Here is a 20,451-nt window from a genome sequence, read left to right on the forward strand (position 1 = left end):
AGCTCATGGTGAACTGTCTAACCGTTGGCAGTAAATAGACGATCTTTGTGTTGGACCATTGACAGTAACGTTATAAGTGTCTAACACAAAGATCGTCTATTAAAATCGTTCACAATCTTCCTCACACTTTTCCTTCTTCGCAAGAACTACAACGCTGCGTCTCCTGGCAACGTCAGACGTCATGGCACAACGCCGTCATGTGTGGAGTTGATGACAACTCGACATCGATTCATTCGTAACTTTGCTAAGTTTGTACGTATTTAATTAAGTGTTTATTTGTTTCGTATTTAATATGTACCACATCGATCGCTGTGGAGACGCTTTCAGCTCGTGCTTAGATTAGTGTCGCTAATCCTGTATGTTAAACGTGAGCGGAGCTAGCCAGCTAGCAAGCTAACTACGTTTTATAAGTTGTCAAGTCAATGTTATGTAGCCAGCTTGCACCTATTAACGCCACTGAAATGTCATACGGAGAGGTAACGGTATGCTGCTTGTTATTGGCTTATAGCATGTTGATTAAGGCGTTAATTTGAAGGTGGCTAACGACATCTAGCTTGCCGTCTGTTTATATGAGCTCCTTCGTTGTCATAGTGTGTGTTGATATCACCGTAACGTTATTAATTCCCTTTCCCCCCTTGATATATCACAGGGTGATTAAGTGCTGCAACCTCCTACCATTAGCGTTGCATTAGAGATGTCGGGACGTGTGTGGGCCAGCATCCTTCAAAGAGTTTCAAGCTACACATTTACATTTCACTCTACTGCCCCATTGCAGGTTTGTATCCTGATTGCTTGCATTTGTTTTAAATTTATTTATGGGGTAGGATGTTCTAATCTTCTAAAATTTTTCTTGTTCATACAGTTTGGCAACCTTGTAGCAATTCCCTCTCCTCACCCTCGACTATCCCACCATCGTCACATCTCATCATGGGGTACCTCCAGATCAGACAAGTTGAGCTCCAGTGGTGAGGAGTCAGGAAACAGGTCTCAAAGTGAGCGGCACCTTTCCACCCGACAGGATCTAGACTTCCAGCTCAGCCAGGTCCAAATCAACAGTATTCTGCGATCTAATGAGCAGGTAATGTCTCTGTTCTGGAAACATGTTGCTCATCTGACATATCATTATTGCATATAGAATACCTTTGCAGTTATGAGTAACCCTGTATCAACATCTGTGTGTCTCAGATTGTGAGTGTGCCAGAGTTTGATGGCAGGGGTCTGAGTGCTGTGAGAAAGTTTGAGAGCAACCAGCTGGCTTCCAACACACCTAATGAGGACCGTCGCAGTGCAGCCACCTGCTTACAGGTATGCCTCTTCTCCCCTCTTTCTGTACACCCGTCTCCCTACTTTTCTCCCTCTTCTTGTAAAATCTAATAGAATTTTTCTCCATCTGTTCTCCAGTCAAAGGGCATGCTCTTTGGAGTGTTTGACGGCCACGGGGGCTGGGCGTGTGCGCAGGCTGTCAGTGAGCGGCTGCTGTACTACATTGCAGTTGCAATGATGCCAAGGCAGAGCCTGGAGGAGCTTGAGAGATGCATGGAGCATGGCAGACCTGTTCCTCCCATCTTGCAGTGGCACAAACACCATGCAGACTTCAACTATCGTGAATCTGCCTCACTCTACATTGAGCACCTCAGAGTCTTCTGGCAAGAGTTACTGGACAGCGACGAACATGATGAAGGCATGAGGTATGGAAGAGTGTGTTATGAAAGCATATATGTCTATATATGTACATAGATACAACATATACAACTGTATATACGTGCATGTGATCGGTTTCCCTTTTACATCCTTCCACCATCTTTTCTTTTAGTCCTCCAGACGCTCTGGATCGTGCTTTCAAACGGCTCGACGCTGACATCTCCTTGGAGGCTCAAGTCCCTCTTTCCAATGACCTGATGAGAAGCACAGCCATCCAGGTAATAAAATATGCCTTTCTTTGATGCTTCAGTGTATTCAAGGTAAAAAAAAAAGAAAGTGTTGATACAAATGCAGGTATCTTTATCTGTCCAGGTTGCGTTTGCCGGTTGCACTGCCTGTGTGGCTCACGTTGGCACAGAAGGGATCCACGTGGGGAATGCCGGAGACTGCCGAGTGGTATTGGGCGTGCAGGAGGAGGACGGTTCATGGAGTGCTTTGCCCCTTTCCCAGGACCACAACTCACAGAACCAGGTTGAGGTAGAGCGGATCAAGGCACAGCACCCATCCTCAGAGAGAGACACAGTGGTCACAGATGACAGACTGCTTGGGGTGAGAGTTGTTAATAGCATAACACTAACAGGCACTTTGCAGTGAGTTGACTGCTGAGTTTAGAAAATAAGTCACTGGTCCTAAGCTTCTGTTGTGCTGTTAGGTTCTGATGCCCCTGCGTGCATTTGGCGACATAAGATTCAAGTGGAGCCGTGAGTTACAGCAGAGCGTTTTAGCCAGCCTGGAATCCAGAGTGGACCTGGACTCTCTCAACCTGTACCAGTACACTCCACCTAACTACCTAACTCCGCCTTATCTGGATGTGGCACCTGAGATAACCTACCACAAGCTGAGACCTCAGGACCGCTTCCTGATTCTCGGCACTGACGGACTGTGGGATGAACTAGGGAGCGAGGAGGCTGTACGGCTCATTGGAGAGCACCTGAGTGGGATTCACCTACAGGTTTGTGTGTGAAGTGAAAGTGACAAATTTTGAATTTTCTTGTGTTTTTATCCTGTAAAAATTGTTTCTACCTGTTTTTTTTCCCCCCCCAGGCTCCAGTTTCTCCATCTGAGAGGCAGCTGAAATTGGGTCAGATGCATGAACTCTTGCTGAAACGCCAGGTCCGTGCCTCCCCTGCTTTAGACACCAACGCTGCCACACACCTGATCAGACATGCTCTCGGCACTGGGGAGTATGGTGAACTTTGCCAGGAGAGACTGGCCTCTATGCTTGCTTTGCCAGAGGACCTGGCTCGAATGTACAGAGACGATATCACAGCAACTGTGGTGTATCTGAACTCCAACCTGGCCAGACCTCGCCACAGCTAACAGAAGGTTTTTACAGAGCTGGACAGAGATGAAAAAAAAACATTCAGCCCTGTCAGATCACAGCCAACATTTTCTGGATACCTTGGGAGAAACCCACAACCTGTTACATAAATCGATTTATAACTGTGTTGAAGGACAGTTTTCAATATTTCAGTGTCAGGTATGTTTAAAAGAACACTGACTGTAGACTTAACACAGGTTACATATTCACAATTGTAGCATGTATCAGGTCAAATTCAGTGTACTCATGATGGACATTTTATAGACATAACTTGAGTTGCATTTCATCTTGTTCCATGTCTCCATTTATAATAATTTTTTTTTTGCTTGTCTGTATGTATAAGCTGTAAAGTATACTTTTACACAAGTATAACTTTGTGTAAGTCTTCACTGTGATTGTTAGATGTATTAAAGTTGACACTCCACTCACTGGAAGAATTGTGCAGATGCTTCATATTAAACAATTGAGAACATTTTTCTTGTTTTCTCTTTTTTTTTATCACATAGACATTTGAATTAAAAAGTGAATGAAATGAAATGAAGCACAGAGGCCACCAAGAGAGTATCTAAAGCTGTGTGGGAAGAACATTTTAGTTGCTGAGTGTCATGGGAGCCAATCTGATCCTGAAGTGTTATGTAAACACTGCTAACACTTAGAGAAAGGTGCACCACTACCCTGGACAACATGTAAGACTGGAAGCTTCAGTGTAAACAGACACCTGCATGTCTGACTGTGCCCGAGGTCACCTCTAACTTTTCACCGACTTTTCGCTGATAAAAATCAAGCAACTGCTCAGTTAGCCTTGTTGGGAGAAAAGTTAAGCACAGTAAACACATGGTCACTGTTGCCAGAGGCAGTTAAAAGAACGAATACTGATAGTACTGGAAGATGATACATTAATCAACAGAACGAGGACTCTGGAGGTAAAAAACTCTATAACAAGGGATTGTAAATGCCACAAACTTGGCAGGCTGCCATTGGAACAAAGCAGCAGATCCAGTTGTGAGTCCAGTGACGGTGGAAGAAAGATCTGTAGGGTTTTTATACTGAAGGAGATGATGGGGAACAGCAGGACTTTAAGGGTGTTCTTCTTGCTGTGCCAAGTCCAGGTGAGTGTTAAAAGTTGGAGTAATGAGCTAAGTTTTTTTTCTTCAGTCACCAGTTTTTATGGTGACTGCCCCAATTCAGTCAGAAAACTGCAAACTGTCTTCATTGCTTAGCCCACCTGTATATAATTTTATGAGTATAACTTTTATTCATTTGCATTTGTCTTTCACTAGTGTTTATTTTGAATTATTGTTTTTATAAAGTTTAATATAAATAAGTTCTTTATTATTTCATATTTGAGGATGAAACATGTACACCCTATCGCACCCCAGTATTGCACTTCCATTACATGGATATAAGCATTGTTAAAAGTTGCAGTGTGTGACTGTTTAATCGGACAATGAATGTTTGTTCCTCAGTGTTTAGTCTTTCTGGCTGCAGCAGAAATTCAGCCACGCTGCTTGAACAACAGGATAAACTACTCAAATAATGAAATCCCAAGAAGCAAAAATGTACAGGTAAATTGAGTGGTCATTTTGTAATCTTAAACTTATTGTAACAGTTAGATTGCAGTTATATATCTGACTTGACCTGGTGAGTTCTGATTCAAACAGAACAACTCTGACACACGCCCCGAGCAGCTCCCCACCTTTGAGTTTCCACACGTGTCTGGCGGTTTGAAACGGATGAAGAGAGAGTGGGTTATTCCACCAATTAACTTTCCAGAGAATGACAACGGTCCATATCCCCAATTCATGGTGAAGGTAACAGCACTAGTATTAAGCAAATTAAATAGTTTTGAATACACTTTCACTAAATGTGTTTGCTGTGGCTAAAGTTTCCTTTACTAAAATATCTGTGTTATCGTGCTTTAGATCAAGTCAAACAACGACGAAAAGGTGGCGATAACCTACAAGATCACTGGACCAGGTGCTGATCGGCCCCCTGAGGGTCTTTTTACTGTTGATCGGCGATCTGGGGTGCTGTATGTGACCGAGCCACTGGACAGGGAGAAAACAGCGAAATACACTGTGAGCTGCGAAAAGGAAGCCTCATCTCATGTTTTATACTCATAGCTGTGTCTTCATCCTTATACACAATTACTGTTAGAAAATACAGTGTGTGGTGTGTGTTACAGCTGTTGGCCCATGCACTGAATGAGGGCATTCAGGCTGAGGAGCCCATGGAGCTCATTATCAACGTCATTGACCAGAATGACAATGCTCCAAAATTCATTGAGGACCCTTTCTATGGTGGAGTGAGTGAAAGCGCTGAGATTGGTGAGAGAGGGATTCAGAAAACTTTATTTTACTCCCTGAAATGTGTGTTTCCAGTCCTTATATTCTCTGCGATACGGATTTCTTCAACAGGTGACTCCATCATGAAGGTAACAGCAGTGGATAAAGATGACCCACGGACGAACAATGCTATAATAAGGTATAGGATAATGGCTCAGATGCCTCAAATGCCCAAAGAGGACATGTTTACCATAAACCCAGTGAGTGGAATCATCAGTTTGAGGGCAGATGGACTGGACAGAGAGGTAATGCAATAATACAGTGAGAACATGGCTCTTCTCTTTCCAAGACTTTCTTTTTCATATTTTCCATTGTAACTCACCTCCCTGTGTTAGACTCAGCCAGAGTACATGCTGACCATTCAGGTCGCTGATATGGAGGGGGAGGGCCTCGCAGACACCTGCACGGCTATCATTAGCGTTATTGACAGCAACGATAACGCTCCACTCTTCACCCTCACATTTGTGAGTTAAAAATGTCCAAATACTTTACAATCATGATGAAATAAGTTCAATCTGTAACTGCCTTTAGCAAAGTTTATTGCTTTTCCCCCCCAGATATCCACATCAGTCCCTGAGAATGAGGTTGGGGTGGAGGTAGTAAGACTAAAGGTCACTGACAAGGATGAGTTAGGATCTCCGAGTGCCAACACCAGATACTCAATCATCAAAGGCGACGAGCGGGGAGACTTCAACATCACCACCGGCTCTAATAAAATGGAAGGAATCCTCAAAACAGCCAAGGTTGGGAAACATCTGTCCATTTTTATTGCAAGTCTTTGGTGTCTTATTCAATAAGCAGAGGACATTATGTTTGCTCTCTACATCATTTCCAAGGGGCTGGACTTTGAGAGCATTCCTGTCTTTACTCTGATGGTGGTGGCGACAAATGAGGTGCCGTTTACTGGACCGGTGTCAACCTCGACAGCCACAGTCACCGTAGCAGTTGTGGACAAGAACGAACCTCCTGCTTTCATTCCAGCAAGGACCCATGTAAGCATCTCAGAAGATGCAGCGGTAGGGAGTTCTGTGGCCAACCTCAGAGCTAAGGACCCAGACACAGACAGGAAACAGAGCATTAGGTATTTGCATGCGGCCGCAGTATGTACAGTATGTAGTGTATATATGCATGTACACTATTCTGTTTGAACTATAATCAGGTTTTTTCTTTTGCTTTCAGATATGGACTACACAATGACACTGTCAATTGGCTGAGTATTGATAAAGACACAGGATCAGTCAAAGTTAAAAGCAGCATGGACAGAGAGTCACATTATGTCAAAGACAGCAAATATACAATCCTAGTTTTGGCTTATGACAATGGTAAATGTACACACCGTCACAGCCTTCATCCCAATTTGCCAATTTTTATCCCTACGAAACCAATAACCCTGCAGTGTCCTTCTCTCTTTATCCTCATAGATACTCTCCCAGCTACTGGGACAGGTACTCTGGTTGTGAGTTTACTTGATGTGAATGACCATCTCCCTGTGATCAAGCAGAGGAAAGCCAGCCTCTGCAATAGAGACCCCTTTCCTGCCCAGCTTGGTATAGTGGACCTTGATGGACCAGGTCATGCTGGACCATTTACTGTGGAGCTTCAAGGAGAGCACAGGATCAACTGGACTATTAGCACCAATTCCACAAGTAAGACAGCTTATTAACAGCATACATACTCATCACTGCACACATAAATAAACAAATATTTACTCAAAACTCACACCAAAGACTCCAAAAGTATTAATTCTGCATCTTTTCCCCCCCTGCAGGCAACGTGGCAGCCCTGGCTCCAAAATGGGAGTTATCACCTGGGGACTATTATGTGCTGATGCGTATCTATGATGTTGAAATGCTCTACCAAGACAGCACATTAGAAGTAGAAGTGTGTCAGTGTCAAGGGACTGTCTCAAGCTGTTTTATCCCACGTTCTGCACCTCGTCTGCTCATTCCTTCTCTCACAACCTCAGTTCTGGGAGCAATTTTTGTTTTTCTGTGTATGTATCAGGTCTTTCTTATTATCCCGACTGACCTAAATTTGCTTTGGTTCGCCTGATCTGTCTTTATTTGTTTTGGTTTTTCTGTTGACTTCAGTACTGCTCTTGCTGCTGATGTTGTTTCTGAGAAGGAGGAAGGCGTCGGAGAAGGGTGTCCCTTTTCTTGAAGACGTACACAGGGAGAACATCTTCTACTACAATGAGGAGGGAGGAGGCGAAGAGGACAGGGTAGGAGCAGGAGGTTTTAATGCAGTTGTTATTACAAGACATATGCGTTGTCAGATTGCATTGTATTGGATTATATTAATATTCTATCTATCTGTCTAAAAGTGACAGGAATGGATGTAGTAAGGGCTTCACTTTATATTCTCATCACTACTCTTTAGGAGTATGACCTGAGCCAGCTCCACAGAGGGCTTGATAACCGTCCTGAAGTCTTCTGCACTGATGTGTTTCCTACTGCCAAGAGCCGCCCAAGCTATCGCCGACAACTCCAAGCCAATGAAGAAATTGGGAAATTCCTTGAGGACGTGAGTGATGTTGAATTTTATACATCAGACCTACCTGTATAGTAATTTCACAATAGTATCTCTGCTTTGTGAGTCTACAATTATGTTTCCTTGGTTTCCCTTGTAGAACCTGCACGCTGCAGACAGTGACCCCCTAGCTCCTCCTTATGACTGTCTTCTGATGTTTGACTATGAGGGCGTCGGCTCAGATGCGCTTTCTCTCAGTTCCATCAACTCCTCAGACTCAGATGAGGACCAGGACTTTCAGGATCACTGTTTCAGCAAGTTGGCTGACCTGTACGCAGGAAGTATAGAGGACGATGATGACACAGAAACAATGCCTGGAAAAACAGAATGGGTCTGACATGCCTCTATTTATAGGTCCTCCAAATGTGTGTCCATCTGCCCAGTGTCCTCAGTGCTGGGTGTCCTCTTTCTGCTGCCATCTGTGGCTTTTCTTAGACTGGTTTGTGGTCTGAGATGGGAGATGCTTGTGCTCTCTTCGTGTGTCATTCTTAACTTTCCACATATGATTGTCTACATGATGTAATATTTTTGTTACACTTCTTATATGCCAAAATATGATATATAAATAAATAAAAGTAAACATAATTTTCCTTTTGAACAGCTTCAGTCACTAATGTTATTGGAATTGTAATTTATGACTTACTTATTTTTTTACATGAAAAAAGTGGACAATAGTTGAAGGGACGGAGTTGGGTACTGCATTTATAGAATGCAGCTCAATTGGCAGGCCTGTGATGATGCTCATGTGGCACTAACATTAAATTCCACCTCAGCATGTATGAAGAAATGAATGAACGCATTTTGAGTGATGCAGTGATATTAAAATGTGAAAAATTGTTCCAAGACTGCTGCAGTCCCATTAAACACTCAATGTTACACTCTTAGTACAACTGGCAAGACAACTCCTCTTATGAGCAGCATATTTCAAAAGCTTGATCATAGGTCTCGCTCATATTTAAAATTCTAGTATCTCTTTCTATTGCTACATAAGCCGATTAGACACTGAATTATATATAGTATATGAATGGTTCTGATAGTCTCCTATCTCTCTCTCTCTCTCTCTCTCTTTACATGCTTTTATATGATATCTTTATCCTATTATGTTTGTCCTCATTATGTCTTTGTGTTTTTATTTTGTGGTCTCTGATATATCTTCTGAGATTATGTTTTTTAGTTGCATTTTATTTGATTGTTAAAAACCTTTTCAGTGTGTTTAAATGTTGCTTTTTTTATTTCTAAACTTGGTCGAGTTTGTAAGTATTGTGGTTCTTGTACTATCTGAATTTGAGGGTTAGGGTGCAGGATGAGTGTTATTTTGCTAATGGAGTATATAGGTATAATCTCAGTCTGCCTCTAAAACGAAACCTGCAAAGAAGTAAGTAAGCAAGCTGATAAGATCTTCAGTCATGACCAATGATCTTCCTGAATCACTCCCTCAACAGTGGACTTTAACCATTCATTATCATCCAACTCAAGTGAACTTTGACCCTCTGGATCTAGCGTGCTACACCGAGGGATAACAGCAGCAGTGAGAAAGCTTTAAAGGTTTCCTATTTCAGTTAAATGACATTTGTTAATATGAGGGCCTGTGGATAAATAAGTTAAAGCTTTAACAACATTTGGGCAAGGTAAGTCAAAGTCAAATCAGGTGTGACATCTGAATCGAATATGTGTGTGTGTGTGTGTGTGTGTGTGTGTGTACACAATGTATGGGTAGGGCTATTTCAACATCCGTTCTGTTTTCCTACAAGTTACTGTTTTCACCCAAAACAGATGACGCAGAACATGTTTCAGGAGGGGCTGTACCAGGTGTTTTTTAAAGAGACACCCACAACCCGCCCACTGACCCAGGTTACCAATCAGGGGGAGCTAGTCAATGTCAGGATTCAGCGTTGGTTTGGGACTGTAGTGAACACCAGACTGTTAGTCGCTGGGGTGAGATAGTACTTTCTTGTGCTTGTCCAAACATTTGGTTAATGTAGTTTTTTAAGCTCTTAAACTGTTTGCCAGATTCATTTCACATGTTTCCCCTTAGGTGGTGCAGATCCTCAGTGCCTTACCTTGCATACTAACCACAGTCATTCATGCATGTGTGAGCTACAACTGCTCTGTCTCCATGACAACACCAGTGTGGTCAAGCCTATTTGTGAGTCCACATCTGCTTCGACTGATATACACTCTGCAAATCTACTAAGGAAGATGGAGAGGGTCAAATACTGGGTCATAACTGTTTGTGTTGTTACAGTATGCAGCTGCTGGGTGTCTGGCAGTGGAGGTGCAGAGGAAAGCCAGTAAATTAAAGGTAAATACTTTGAGTAATCATTTCTAATCTGACCTTTTTGCTTGTTTTCTGCTGCCTCACCTAATTTTTCACTTAACAGATTATCTCACTGATGGTTCTGAACGTCTTTACTCTACTGTTTGGTTTCTCTGCTCTCCTGGCCAATAACCTCAGGTCTACCCAGCCTGTCGCACTCAAGACAGACCAACAGGTGATTGTGCAATTCTATAGATACTATTTACATTAATTTATATCATTAAAAGATTGTGTTAAGATGTTTCTTTTTGCCTTTCGAGAGATCCACCAATACAAGCTGGGCAACACTTTTCTAACTATTATGAAAAGCTTGTTTCAAATTCTAGCTTTATATACTGAAAGTGTAGAAATAAACGCCCTCTGATTCCTGATGGAAGTGTTCTCCTCACTCTTTCTCTCTCTCTCTCTCTCTCTCTCTCTCTCTCTCCACTGACTTTTCTCACTAGCGTGTTGGTTCATATGTTGCAAAGGGGAGCTCCATAGCATTTACTGTGCAGTGTTTTCTGGCATCAGTCTACATTCTTTTCCTGTCGTGGAGAGGCCTACGTCGCTACAGTCAGCCCCATATTCAGGCCTACCACCGCCTCTCACAGGTAAATCTAATAGGACAGGTCATGATTAATGACTGATTTATCATTAACTTCGGCGCTTTGGTCATTTCCAGTTCAGAATACTTTTTTGAATAGTCAGGAATACTGTTTAACTGTATCGTTTGATTTAGCTGATTAAAGATGATGACATGGTTTTTTGTGAACTTTGCCAGCAAAACAAATCTGAGATACCAAATGTAAAAAGCCCAGTCAGTTTGGATGATCATAGATTGTGAAATTTAATGGTGTCTGAATGTTTTTTGCTGTTTTTTGGGCAGGATCCGGACGGGCCTCTACTGGAACAAGGGGAATTCAGTCTGTGAAACTGAAAGACTTTTTAAGACACTCCTGTTTTGTAAACTCAAGTTACTGTTGTTGATCAGGGTCTGTATGGTTGGTATGAATAGCTTATGCAGTCCTGATTGTGGAAATTGTTTTCGTTATTGTGAAATTATATGTCACCTGACTGATGGCTCAGTATCGCTTCTCCTTTGGGATCCCCAAAAACTTTCCAACAGCAAAGTCAAAACCTTAAAATGAAAAGCAGCTTGTTAAACAAGTAATGGTGTTTTTGAGTTGAGCAATCTCACTGCTCTGTGGTGAACACTAGAGGGCAGCATTGCCACTGATTTGACATGTTGTACAGGCTCATCGACAAATCAACTTATTCTGTTCAGTGTAAGAACAGAGAATGCACTTAAAAATAAGAATCAGGATGAGACATAAAACACACTGAAGAGAAGGTGACCGCACACTAAGGTGCTATCACGTGTTAACATATAGAGATAATTCTGGTTAAGCATTGCGATGAGGATATACAGTGTATTGTACATCATGTGTGGCATGTATATATATGTAAGTGTGGTTGAAATGTCGGTAAAAAAAATCATTGGAGCTGGATGTGTGGTCATCTTCTCTACAGAATATAAACATTGTCAGGAAGGAGGCCTCTTGTTGTGGAACAGTATGATGTGTGGATTGTGAATTCACTGTTTTAATCTATCTATGATCACTGAGTGTAAATAAAATGAAATAAATGATCTGTTTTAGTATGTTTGCATCGATCTCTTCAAATCTCCAACATATCCAAATTTCACAACAAATACCTTAACGTTAATTATAACCTCAACCTCAATATAACACTAACCTTAACCCTAAAACCATGTGTACGCCCTAAAGCTGTCACTGAAAAGACATAATAAAATGTCATAATGTTGCAAAAATGTCTTCACTTTTATGGTCCAAAACTCAAACTGGTCCTCACAAAGATAGATGTCCAAGAGTACACAGAGTCAAGACACGGTGAAGGATGTGGTGTGTTTGAGTATTTAAATGATGGAGGATTTCATTAAGAATATAAAGCAAGGTCATACACTCCTATAGCAAGCGCACACACACACACACACACACACACACATAAACAGACTTGTGTGAGTGAAAAAAATCACAGAGGAGCTAGTTTCTCACGGCATGTCTGGCTAACAGTTTCCAGCTGTTGCCTGGTTGAGAGAGCTGCTATGGGAACGCACCGAGTACAAAGAGTAACATGGGATTCATTAGTAAATGGACACAGAAGGAGGATAAAAGAAAGCAGGATGACGAGGTTGGGTGTCCTCACAGAAACTGACAACTGATTCCTCTGGTAGAAACAATGTTTCTATGTGGTTAAGTATTACAACTACTGTTTGTGTGCGTTTGTAGTCTGTGTAGCTAGTGTTACAGGATGTGAGGGCACATGTTTAAGTTGCACAAACAATTTGTTTGCTCAGATGTCTGCATCTCTTGCCAGTACTTTCCATGTTGCATTTACATGAAGATAGATCGTTGCGTGATCTGAGTTAGCAGCCAACCATGTGACATAGTGGCACGCAAATCAGAAAAAGCGGTAAAATATGTGGGGGGAAAAAAAAACTCTATGCCTAGATGCATCTGTGCAGCTGTTTCATCTTGTGCTCTGCATGGGTGATGAGTAATATCTTTTATCTTTGGAGTGTATCTTCCTTTTGAATCCACAGGAAATCCTTTCTCTCCTTCTCTCATAGGCCAGAGTGTTAAACGGGAAGTGACTGAGGCCTGGATGTGATGACAGGAGAGTGAGTGTGTCCGGAGGAGTGGAAGTGGTGACTACATGTGGGGATTCCCTTTGATAAGTCTGACTGGTACTCTGACCTTTCAGCGGAATTACCTGGAGGGATTTGATCTGAGCCACCTGGGAGCAAGTGAATGACCAAATAACTTAAGGAAGAGAAAAAAAAAAAAAAAAAAAAAGACAAACGCGTAATCTTGAGAACATTCATCAATAATTTATTTTTCTTACTCTGAAGAACCACCACGGCTTCTCATCTTGAAAATTCATCATCAATTTCCAACAACACAGTTTTGAAAAATGTAAAGTTACTATACAAATTTTTAATAGAAAAAAGAATAAATTAACTGTGGAATTCAGTTTTTTTTTTTTTTTATCAATTCCACATTTTTTCTACAACACCTTAAATTTATTGTTACAGTTGAACTGAACTGATAAAATCAAGTTACATGCTCTATTGTCTGGTAGGGGAAGTGTTCTACTATTAAACTGTCTGTTAAAATAAGCTTCATTTTGCACATCTGGTATTGAATCTATTGATAACAATGAAGAGATATCTAGATCCTACGTGACAAAGCAGTAACTGGTCATTTTGTAGCACCTGAAAGGGTTGTTACAATGTCAGAACTAAAAAAAACAAACAATACTGGTTCATATAAAATGGAAAATTGTTAAAACAATGAATGTGAATGTTAAAAACCCCACCAAAACCTTACAGCGCCCCTCCGTACATACAGATAAAGACTGATAAAAGAGTTAGTTTGTTTCTCTTGGAGTATTACAAAAAACCTCATACATTTTTTTTAATGGAGCACAGAAAATAAGGTATGTTTGGAGCTACAGAGGGAGGGGACATCACACTTCTTCACATCGGGCTCAGAGGTCAGAGATTACCACAAGGTTAAAATGGGACTTTCTGGGTGCGAGAAACCACTCTGGAGCAAGACCTGCTAATGTTAGCGTATAGAGGTCGGATGCTCAATGTCTTTGGGGTCCTTTTTTTTTTTTTTGTCAGTGGATCTGCAGAGCATGCATGGGGTTGTGTCTTTAGAGCACAAACAGTGGGCAAAGGCTTTGAGTGAGCAAAGCAGGGTCAAACTTGTACTCTAATAGGTTGACTTGAATACACAGAGTAATTCATTCATATGAGACTGTAACCAGGGAGTGCTGGTTCCAATCCTGGGTAAAGGCTAATCAAATTTGACAGGGCATGGGTGGACAACTCTTGGAGAACCAACCATGCAGGGAGAGGGCTAAACCTTCAGATTACCACAACTGATGTCAGTGCATAAAGGAAACACAACACTATGAGGGACAGGGTGAGATACGTTCCATTCCTCCCATGCCATAAAGCATGTTACACCTTTTATCCAAACATAATGGTGCTGTAAGACTGAAAAAAACATGTCCACTTCTCTCTATAACTGAGATGTAGAATCTGTCATAATCTTAATAAAATGAACATCTGTTAACTCTGGTTAGGGGAAGATGAGGGAGACAGCTAAAACATGCAGAGTTCTACGTCCTTCGTACAAAACCAGGTGTGCTTTTCTAACCCTGTTCTGAAGATCTGCCTGCTGATTGGGATGTGTGACAAAATAACTATCTCCATTTGAAAGGTATTGTTTGTTTCAGTTGTCGCTATGGCTTCTCTTTTGCCCCGACAGAGGGGTATTAATTAGTCAACCTGAAATTGTCCGTATGCAAATAAAAAGAGCACTATCATGTAACACCTCATCTGTGGTTTTTGTCTGGTTTCCTTTTATGCACTTTGATACAACTTATATTCAAATATTGAGAGTGGAAAATGAGAACACACTAAAGCCCTCATAGACACTGTTGTGCTTTTATAAAGTATGTTTGAATAATTCCTACAACACCTGATACCAAATCATAGAGAACACAGAAGTCTTTTAAGTGTCTTCTGGTTACTCTGCCTTGCTGCTGTTATATACAAGGGCTATAGACCGTGGGGGTTTATTGTTAGGATTTGAAAGGGGGTTTGCAGATTGAAGGTGTGGCTGGTTCAGTGCTGAATTACAGTAAAAAAAAAATGTAAAAGCACCAACATGTTTGGCACTGATAAACTTGCACTCATGCGTGCCCATAATATGAGGTGTCGTGTTAGTGTGTGTGTGTGTGTGTGTGTGTGTGTGCTCTAGCCGGAATTGAGTTCAGACTGTCTGGGTTCAGTCAGACGCTCCTGTCATGCTGAAGAGATGGACCGAAAGATGTGAAAACACAGTGCTACAAAAGACTGACAAGACAGTCAGCATGGTGAGAACCGGTATAGAGCCAAGACCAAAGGAGAAAAAGAGACAGTAGTGATTAAAAAAAGACAATTCACTGTAGAGATTTATCACTGAACAGCCTTAATATCAAACACATGTAACGCCAACAGCCAATCATGTTTCACTATCAGGGGTGAAAATGAAAAATGTGAAGAGGTGGATTCAGAATTCTTAGTATTGATCACAATGCACCATGTGGCCAAACAAACCGTTGTGGACAGAGAAATCTTATAAAGACCAAAGACATTAAATAAACATGAATGATGAAGTCACTGAAATAAGCATAGATTAATGCCAAACCCAATAACCACAACTCCAAATTCTCCCTATGATGCACTAATAATCCTTTACTCCAGGCATCACAAGGCAAAGAACATGGCCAAACGCCTGCTTCGATTCACTCTGTAGATTCAAACCAGTTCATATACTTGTACAATGTTTGTTATTGCTATAGTCCTCATCAATATCCCAGATAGAGTCCCATGAACCATCCTGATATTGTCACTGTGAATTCACTCTCATACAGTTGCAGTTACTTTTCTGCGGGGGGCACCAGCCCAGGGACCCTGGTATGACCAGTAAATCCAGTTGTTGTCTTTGGTTGTGGGTTAAACTGAGAGGAGTTGAATTTGTCACCTAAATGTTTCTTAATCCAGATTCTTGTTTTTAAAAGTCTGTGTCATCTTCTCTTTTTTTTTTTTATAAATATGCAGGGAGACATAAACAAAACGACAAACAACATTAATGGGAATAATGAAATCCAACACAGTTCATCTGGGCCTGGAAATGGGGTTTAAACTGGTGGCTCAAATCCAGCAGGTATCCTCTGATTGGGTGGCAGTGCACTGGAGTTAGTAAGGTCGGGGGACCAAAGATGAGAAATGATACATATCCTGAAATGGCCGATGTTGGTTCTGTTGAATTTGAGTTGTATGTTTGATATTTTTCTGTGCTCTCTCTTCCCATCGCTCCTTCCCCCCCCCCTTGCCCCCTTCGCTTGTGTGCTGAGGGTGAGTAAAGAACGGGCTCTGTGGTGCTGTACGGCAAAAAGTTCGACAGCTGAGGTGGCATTTCTCAGTCTGTCCTGTGTAATCGAGTCTTATCAGAGCCCAGCGAGCGAGTAACTGTCCAGCTGAGCTGTGGTAGAGGGGTGTAATAAAGAAGTGGTGAGATGGATGGAGGCCAGGATTTAGGGAGGAGGGAGGCTCATGTTCAGTCCGCCAGTCCGTTCAGGGCAGGGTTTTTGTAGGGGCTTAAGGATGAGGTTGTTGGTTGTCGATGGGTAGTAGTGAGGGACAGTGGAGAGGCAGTAGGAGAGGGCAATGGGACTTTTCTGGGCCCTATAGGAAGGTCTCAGACCAGGGTTCCAGGTTTGGCCTTATCGTGTCCGTACCACTGCACATCTGCCAACTCTGAACACAGGGGGCTGCTGAGAAAACAGCTGTCACTGAAAGACCTGCAGAAGAAGACACATGGCCAGGATAAGACTGACTTCTGAGAAAAGTGTTTTATTCCAATAAATAAATAAATGCCAATAAATATTCCAAATACTATCATCTTCATCATATTTGTCTGTCTCTGTGTTCGTCTGCTCCTGAGATTGTTGTTTGTTAAACAATGTTCTCTGTTACAACACATGCAGCAGATGGTTAAGTATTTTCTATTAGTAAATCCTGTAAGGAATTAGCCACAGTGTCAGTATCAGACCACAGAGCAGAGCACATGCAGAGATCACATACAGATACAGCCAGGGAAAGAGTACATGACACAGATTCCTCCACCATCAAAGAACAAGAAAATTGTCCCCATTCCCCATTGTCAGTCCCCCACAGTTGATTATGTAAGTGACCACTCAGTATGTTGCATAATCATTTCATAATTGTGTATGGGCAGATTTCTATGAATAAAAGCCTGATTGTGAGTGAATTTGGCACTGCTGTTATAGGTTATATATTTGCTTTAAGGTTGTTTTTCTCTCTGTTATGCTGCTGCTGTGTTTTCCCAACAGTACACTGCAGGTATAGACCATTGGGAGGCCGAGACCACAGACAGTACCTCTATGCATCAGAGCTGGGCTGAGGGGGAGACTGACAGACGTCCTCAGTAGGAGAGCTGTCTGCTGTGCCTCTAAACCAGGAGAGAGGACACACACACAAGGAAAGGAGGGTTAGTACAGACAGAAAGAGAAATGAGAAAAAGAGATGACAAATATTAGGTAGTGAGAGTTTTTTTTCCAGGAAGAAAAGGTGATAAGAGGGGGCGAGAGATGACAGGCAGAACAGAGAAAAAAAGAGTGAATAAATAAGGAACAACGATGCAGTGAGGGAAACACAAACAGCAGAACAGGATGAAGTCAAGAAGAGTGACATCATTTGATTATGAGTATGAAAAAAGGTTAAAAAATAGAACCCAAAACCACATAAAAATCATTCTTTAGGATTAGTTCAACAGTGAAAAACAATATCAGCTGAAACCGATACAACAGACAGTCAAAGCCTGTGTTAAGAGTGAGCTTTGGATAAAGATTGAGAGAAAGAAGCTGAGTAGCCAAGACTTGTCCCATATTAATGTAAATTCATATCTGGCTTCAAACATCTTGTCACCCTGATCTGCTGCCACGTGTGTTGGTGTGTCTCTTACCCGCTCTGCCAGTTGAGGATGTGCTGTGGGCTACAGGGGGGTGTGGGTGTGGCTGCGTGTTCGCTGGAGGGCGTCATACTCCTCTGGCTGTGAGGGGATGCAGCTATGGGTAAAACTGACAGTTAGTCGTGCTAAATGAGATACAACACATGCAGTATGAGCAACCAGATACACACATACAGAGACGTGTGGAGACAGGGAAAACACACATAAGAGACGCTATTAGTGAGGTGAAGGGTAAAGGAGTTTCAACTATGCTTCACATATGGGGTTAGGGGTGTGTAGCCTCAGTGTCACAAAGAACATTTGCCTCAGGGGTCATGTGACACAAAAGTCACATCACAAAAAATTCAACTCAACTAGTGTTCTCAGCAGTGGCCCCCTTAGAAATGTCTCATAGGGGTGGGCAAATGGGGCAACTGAAGATCTTGGGGTGGCAGACCGAAAACAAAAGAAGGGAGGGTCCAAAGCGGCTGGCTGGCTGTGCACTTGTTATTTTCTTTCATGTTAACCATTATGAAAAGTATACTTTATTTGAATGAATGATCATGTAAAATACCGCCTGACCATGCCACTGGTTCTCACTTCTTGTTAGAACATCTGAAAACACACATCAATATGCCCCACATGCTTCATTGGCACAGTAGGGAGGGTGTTTGTTATATACACTGAAGGTTGTCAGTTGTTAGTTTACATGGGGCATTACTTTATTCTATATTTGCGCTCAAAAAGTTTAAGTTTGAATGTATTAATGTAAGAAGCCTGTAGAGACAGGGTTTAATGTGAACAAACAAAGAAGACTCACCTGGTGAGCCCTTGGCGAGTGTTCCTACTCTACTCCCTCGACCATGTCCCAGGGTACCTTGCTGTGACCCTGTCTCGGAGGAAGTAGATCCCGAATGTGAGTGACTCCTTTCTTTCAGGCTCCCTGAGGACCTCTGGTACCAGCACCGCAGCTCTTCAGACACTGCCGCCCTCCCCCCTCCTCCACCTCCACCACCCTCTCTCCCCAATGACGGAGTCCGTACAATTTGAGAGCGTGATGGCGTGAGTCGGCCGCTCCCCTCTCCTCCTTCCTCTCCACCCCAGGCCTCCTTGTACAGTCCCCCGGCCGTGTAGGAGCTGGAGGTCTTGAACTGGGCCTTCACGCTGTAGTGGCCCTCCTGATCGCTCTCCAGGCTGCGCACCACCACGGGGTTGGGGCTGCCCTCTACGTATAGCGGGTATTCCTTAATACGGTACTGGGAGGAGGGCTGGCTCTGGCTGTGGAGGTACACTCCATGATGTCCTCCTCCCACCCCACCTCCACCAGAGCCTCCACCTGAGCCGTTCTTAGCTGCCAGGTTTGGCATGGAGCCGGAGTTAGAGGAACCCAGGTGACCTGCAGACCTGGAAAGAGAGAGGACAACACATACATCAGTCTCATTACAGGACAGTTCACTTCTTCACATATAGCACATACTGCGTCTCTCCCAGCATTACCTGTGCCTTTGCCTCTGCCTCTGCCTGGCTTTGGAGGGCGAGTCCTCTCCCAGAGTAGAGTAGTTGGGGTTGCTTCCAGGGGGTCCACCAGCGGGATAGTAATGCTCTGAGCTGCTTTGGCTGGTGCAGGATGAGCAGTCGTCCAGTGGGTCAGAGCCATTGGAGCTGCGTCCTGGGCCCAGGAAGAAGTCAGGGCTGCCCAGTGTGCCCAGTGTGTGCGGGTGTGCATCGGGGTCGGATGCCAACAGTTTGCCCTGGGACTCAAGGCTTGAGCTGCGGTTCCTAAAGTGCTGAGCGAGACTGTGCAGACGTGTGGGACTGATGTCCACTGACCTGTAAGAAAAAAAAAAAAGTTAAATATGGAATTTTTATAGTAACATATAATCTGTCATTTGAAGAACCAGTTGACAATTGAAGGTGTAAAGACGGACCTAGTGGAATGTACGTAATGTGGGGTCCTGGTCCTCAGGTCCGGGGTCGACGGCATGCTGGACTGAGAATTCCAGTGAGGGAGGCTCCTGATGGGGCTGCTCTGCAGAGAGTTACTACCCCCTGCCTCTGCACTGCCAGAGCTAGGGAAACGCCTGTGACTTGACAAAGAGGCAAGGAAAATAAGCAAAATGTATAATCAGTTTCAGTACATATATACTCCTTTCACATGGGTAACCTATGTGTATGTATGATGCGCTCTACTGAACATTTGGTCAGCCCACGAGGCTTGAGGCATTAATCCAAGGTCACAATTTTGATTAGATTAGTTACATTTGAGATGACTAAACACTACCTTAAATGCACATGCAAATTGTTGCAAAAATTGTTTAAAGGATCAGTGTGTAGGATTTAGTGGCATCTAGTGCATCAGAGAAACTATCAAGGTCTTGAAACCCACCCAAAACTTGACAGGCCCTATCTACAGCCATTGTTTGGTTTGTCTGTTCTACTGTAGAAACAGAGTGGTTGAACATGGCGGCCTCTATGGAAAAGGACCTGCTCTTGCTGTATATAAAAACTGCTCATTCTAAGGTAGCGTCGGTAGGTAGTCATTAGATCCACCTAAATGTTACATACTGAACCTTTAACACTTAATCAAAATAATTCTGACCAGCCTCACACATACACGTCAACATACAGTAGCTCTATTCTAAAGGG

The 20,451-nt window shown here is 42.7% G+C and overlaps 4 protein-coding genes across 18 annotated transcripts in view; 3 read left to right on the forward strand and 1 right to left on the reverse strand.

Moving 5' to 3' along the window:
- Positions 1–153: 153 nt before the first annotated feature.
- On the forward strand, positions 154–3,494 carry pdp2 (putative pyruvate dehydrogenase phosphatase isoenzyme 2). 3 transcript variants are annotated; one of them, XM_051383433.1, is made up of 9 exons: positions 154–252; positions 650–775; positions 863–1,078; positions 1,186–1,305; positions 1,402–1,688; positions 1,814–1,919; positions 2,014–2,250; positions 2,354–2,653; positions 2,746–3,494. In XM_051383433.1, the coding sequence occupies exons 2-9, from the start codon at positions 695–697 to the stop codon at positions 3,019–3,021; spliced, it is 1,623 nt and encodes a 540-aa protein (XP_051239393.1). In that variant the 5' UTR covers positions 154–252; positions 650–694; the 3' UTR covers positions 3,022–3,494. The 3 variants fall into 3 exon arrangements, with proteins under 3 accessions (XP_051239393.1, XP_051239394.1, XP_051239395.1); XM_051383434.1 differs by lacking the exon at positions 154–252 and adding an exon at positions 297–482; XM_051383435.1 differs by lacking the exon at positions 154–252 and adding an exon at positions 297–476.
- Positions 3,495–3,774: 280 nt separating this feature from the next.
- On the forward strand, positions 3,775–8,481 carry LOC127353851 (B-cadherin). Its single transcript, XM_051383431.1, has 15 exons — positions 3,775–4,131; positions 4,489–4,587; positions 4,684–4,833; positions 4,945–5,100; positions 5,208–5,349; positions 5,440–5,612; positions 5,703–5,831; positions 5,925–6,110; positions 6,204–6,448; positions 6,547–6,689; positions 6,789–7,013; positions 7,136–7,360; positions 7,458–7,588; positions 7,747–7,890; positions 7,997–8,481. Exons 1-15 carry the CDS (start codon positions 4,078–4,080, stop codon positions 8,231–8,233), a joined length of 2,439 nt encoding a protein of 812 aa, XP_051239391.1. The 5' UTR covers positions 3,775–4,077; the 3' UTR covers positions 8,234–8,481.
- A 675-nt stretch (positions 8,482–9,156) lies between these two features.
- si:dkey-30c15.13 (uncharacterized protein LOC558731 homolog) lies at positions 9,157–11,855 on the forward strand. Its single transcript, XM_051383437.1, has 7 exons — positions 9,157–9,524; positions 9,670–9,831; positions 9,932–10,042; positions 10,142–10,198; positions 10,278–10,388; positions 10,660–10,806; positions 11,082–11,855. The coding sequence occupies exons 2-7, from the start codon at positions 9,670–9,672 to the stop codon at positions 11,124–11,126; spliced, it is 633 nt and encodes a 210-aa protein (XP_051239397.1). The 5' UTR covers positions 9,157–9,524; the 3' UTR covers positions 11,127–11,855.
- Positions 11,856–13,086: 1,231 nt separating this feature from the next.
- Positions 13,087–20,451, reverse strand: part of frmd4a (FERM domain containing 4A) — a 102,208-nt gene continuing 94,843 nt past the window's right edge. For 9 of the 13 annotated variants that reach the window (XM_051383424.1, XM_051383426.1, XM_051383423.1 and 6 more), the window contains 5 exons: positions 19,734–19,892; positions 19,303–19,635; positions 18,626–19,209; positions 17,821–17,923; positions 13,087–16,636 (listed from right to left, as the gene is read on the reverse strand). In XM_051383424.1, the coding sequence (XP_051239384.1) occupies positions 16,534–16,636; positions 17,821–17,923; positions 18,626–19,209; positions 19,303–19,635; positions 19,734–19,892 (1,282 nt within the window). In that variant the 3' untranslated portion in view covers positions 13,087–16,533. Of the gene's footprint in view, positions 16,637–17,235; positions 17,308–17,820; positions 17,924–18,625; positions 19,210–19,302; positions 19,636–19,733; positions 19,893–20,451 lie in introns of all 13 variants that reach the window. The other 4 variants (XM_051383430.1, XM_051383420.1, XM_051383429.1 and 1 more) reach the window with 2 other exon arrangements.

Source organism: Dicentrarchus labrax, unplaced genomic scaffold (assembly GCF_905237075.1).
Source record: "Dicentrarchus labrax unplaced genomic scaffold, dlabrax2021, whole genome shotgun sequence".
NCBI classification, from domain to species: Eukaryota; Metazoa; Chordata; class Actinopteri; family Moronidae; genus Dicentrarchus; species Dicentrarchus labrax.

Bases quoted from the DNA above. Each gene is read 5' to 3' on its own strand.
- pdp2 (XM_051383433.1), top strand. From the start codon at position 695: ATGTCGGGACGTGTGTGGGCCAGCATCCTTCAAAGAGTTTCAAGCTAC. The intron at 1,689-1,813 runs GTATGGAAGAGT...CTTTTCTTTTAG, and splicing joins GAACATGATGAAGGCATGAG to TCCTCCAGACGCTCTGGATC. The intron at 2,654-2,745 runs GTTTGTGTGTGA...TTCCCCCCCCAG, and splicing joins TGAGTGGGATTCACCTACAG to GCTCCAGTTTCTCCATCTGA.
- LOC127353851 (XM_051383431.1), top strand. From the start codon at position 4,078: ATGATGGGGAACAGCAGGACTTTAAGGGTGTTCTTCTTGCTGTGCCAA. The intron at 5,350-5,439 runs GTGAGAGAGGGA...TTTCTTCAACAG, and splicing joins GAGTGAAAGCGCTGAGATTG to GTGACTCCATCATGAAGGTA. The intron at 7,589-7,746 runs GTAGGAGCAGGA...ACTACTCTTTAG, and splicing joins GAGGAGGCGAAGAGGACAGG to GAGTATGACCTGAGCCAGCT.
- si:dkey-30c15.13 (XM_051383437.1), top strand. From the start codon at position 9,670: ATGACGCAGAACATGTTTCAGGAGGGGCTGTACCAGGTGTTTTTTAAA. The intron at 9,832-9,931 runs GTGAGATAGTAC...GTTTCCCCTTAG, and splicing joins CCAGACTGTTAGTCGCTGGG to GTGGTGCAGATCCTCAGTGC. The intron at 10,043-10,141 runs GTGAGTCCACAT...GTGTTGTTACAG, and splicing joins CAGTGTGGTCAAGCCTATTT to TATGCAGCTGCTGGGTGTCT.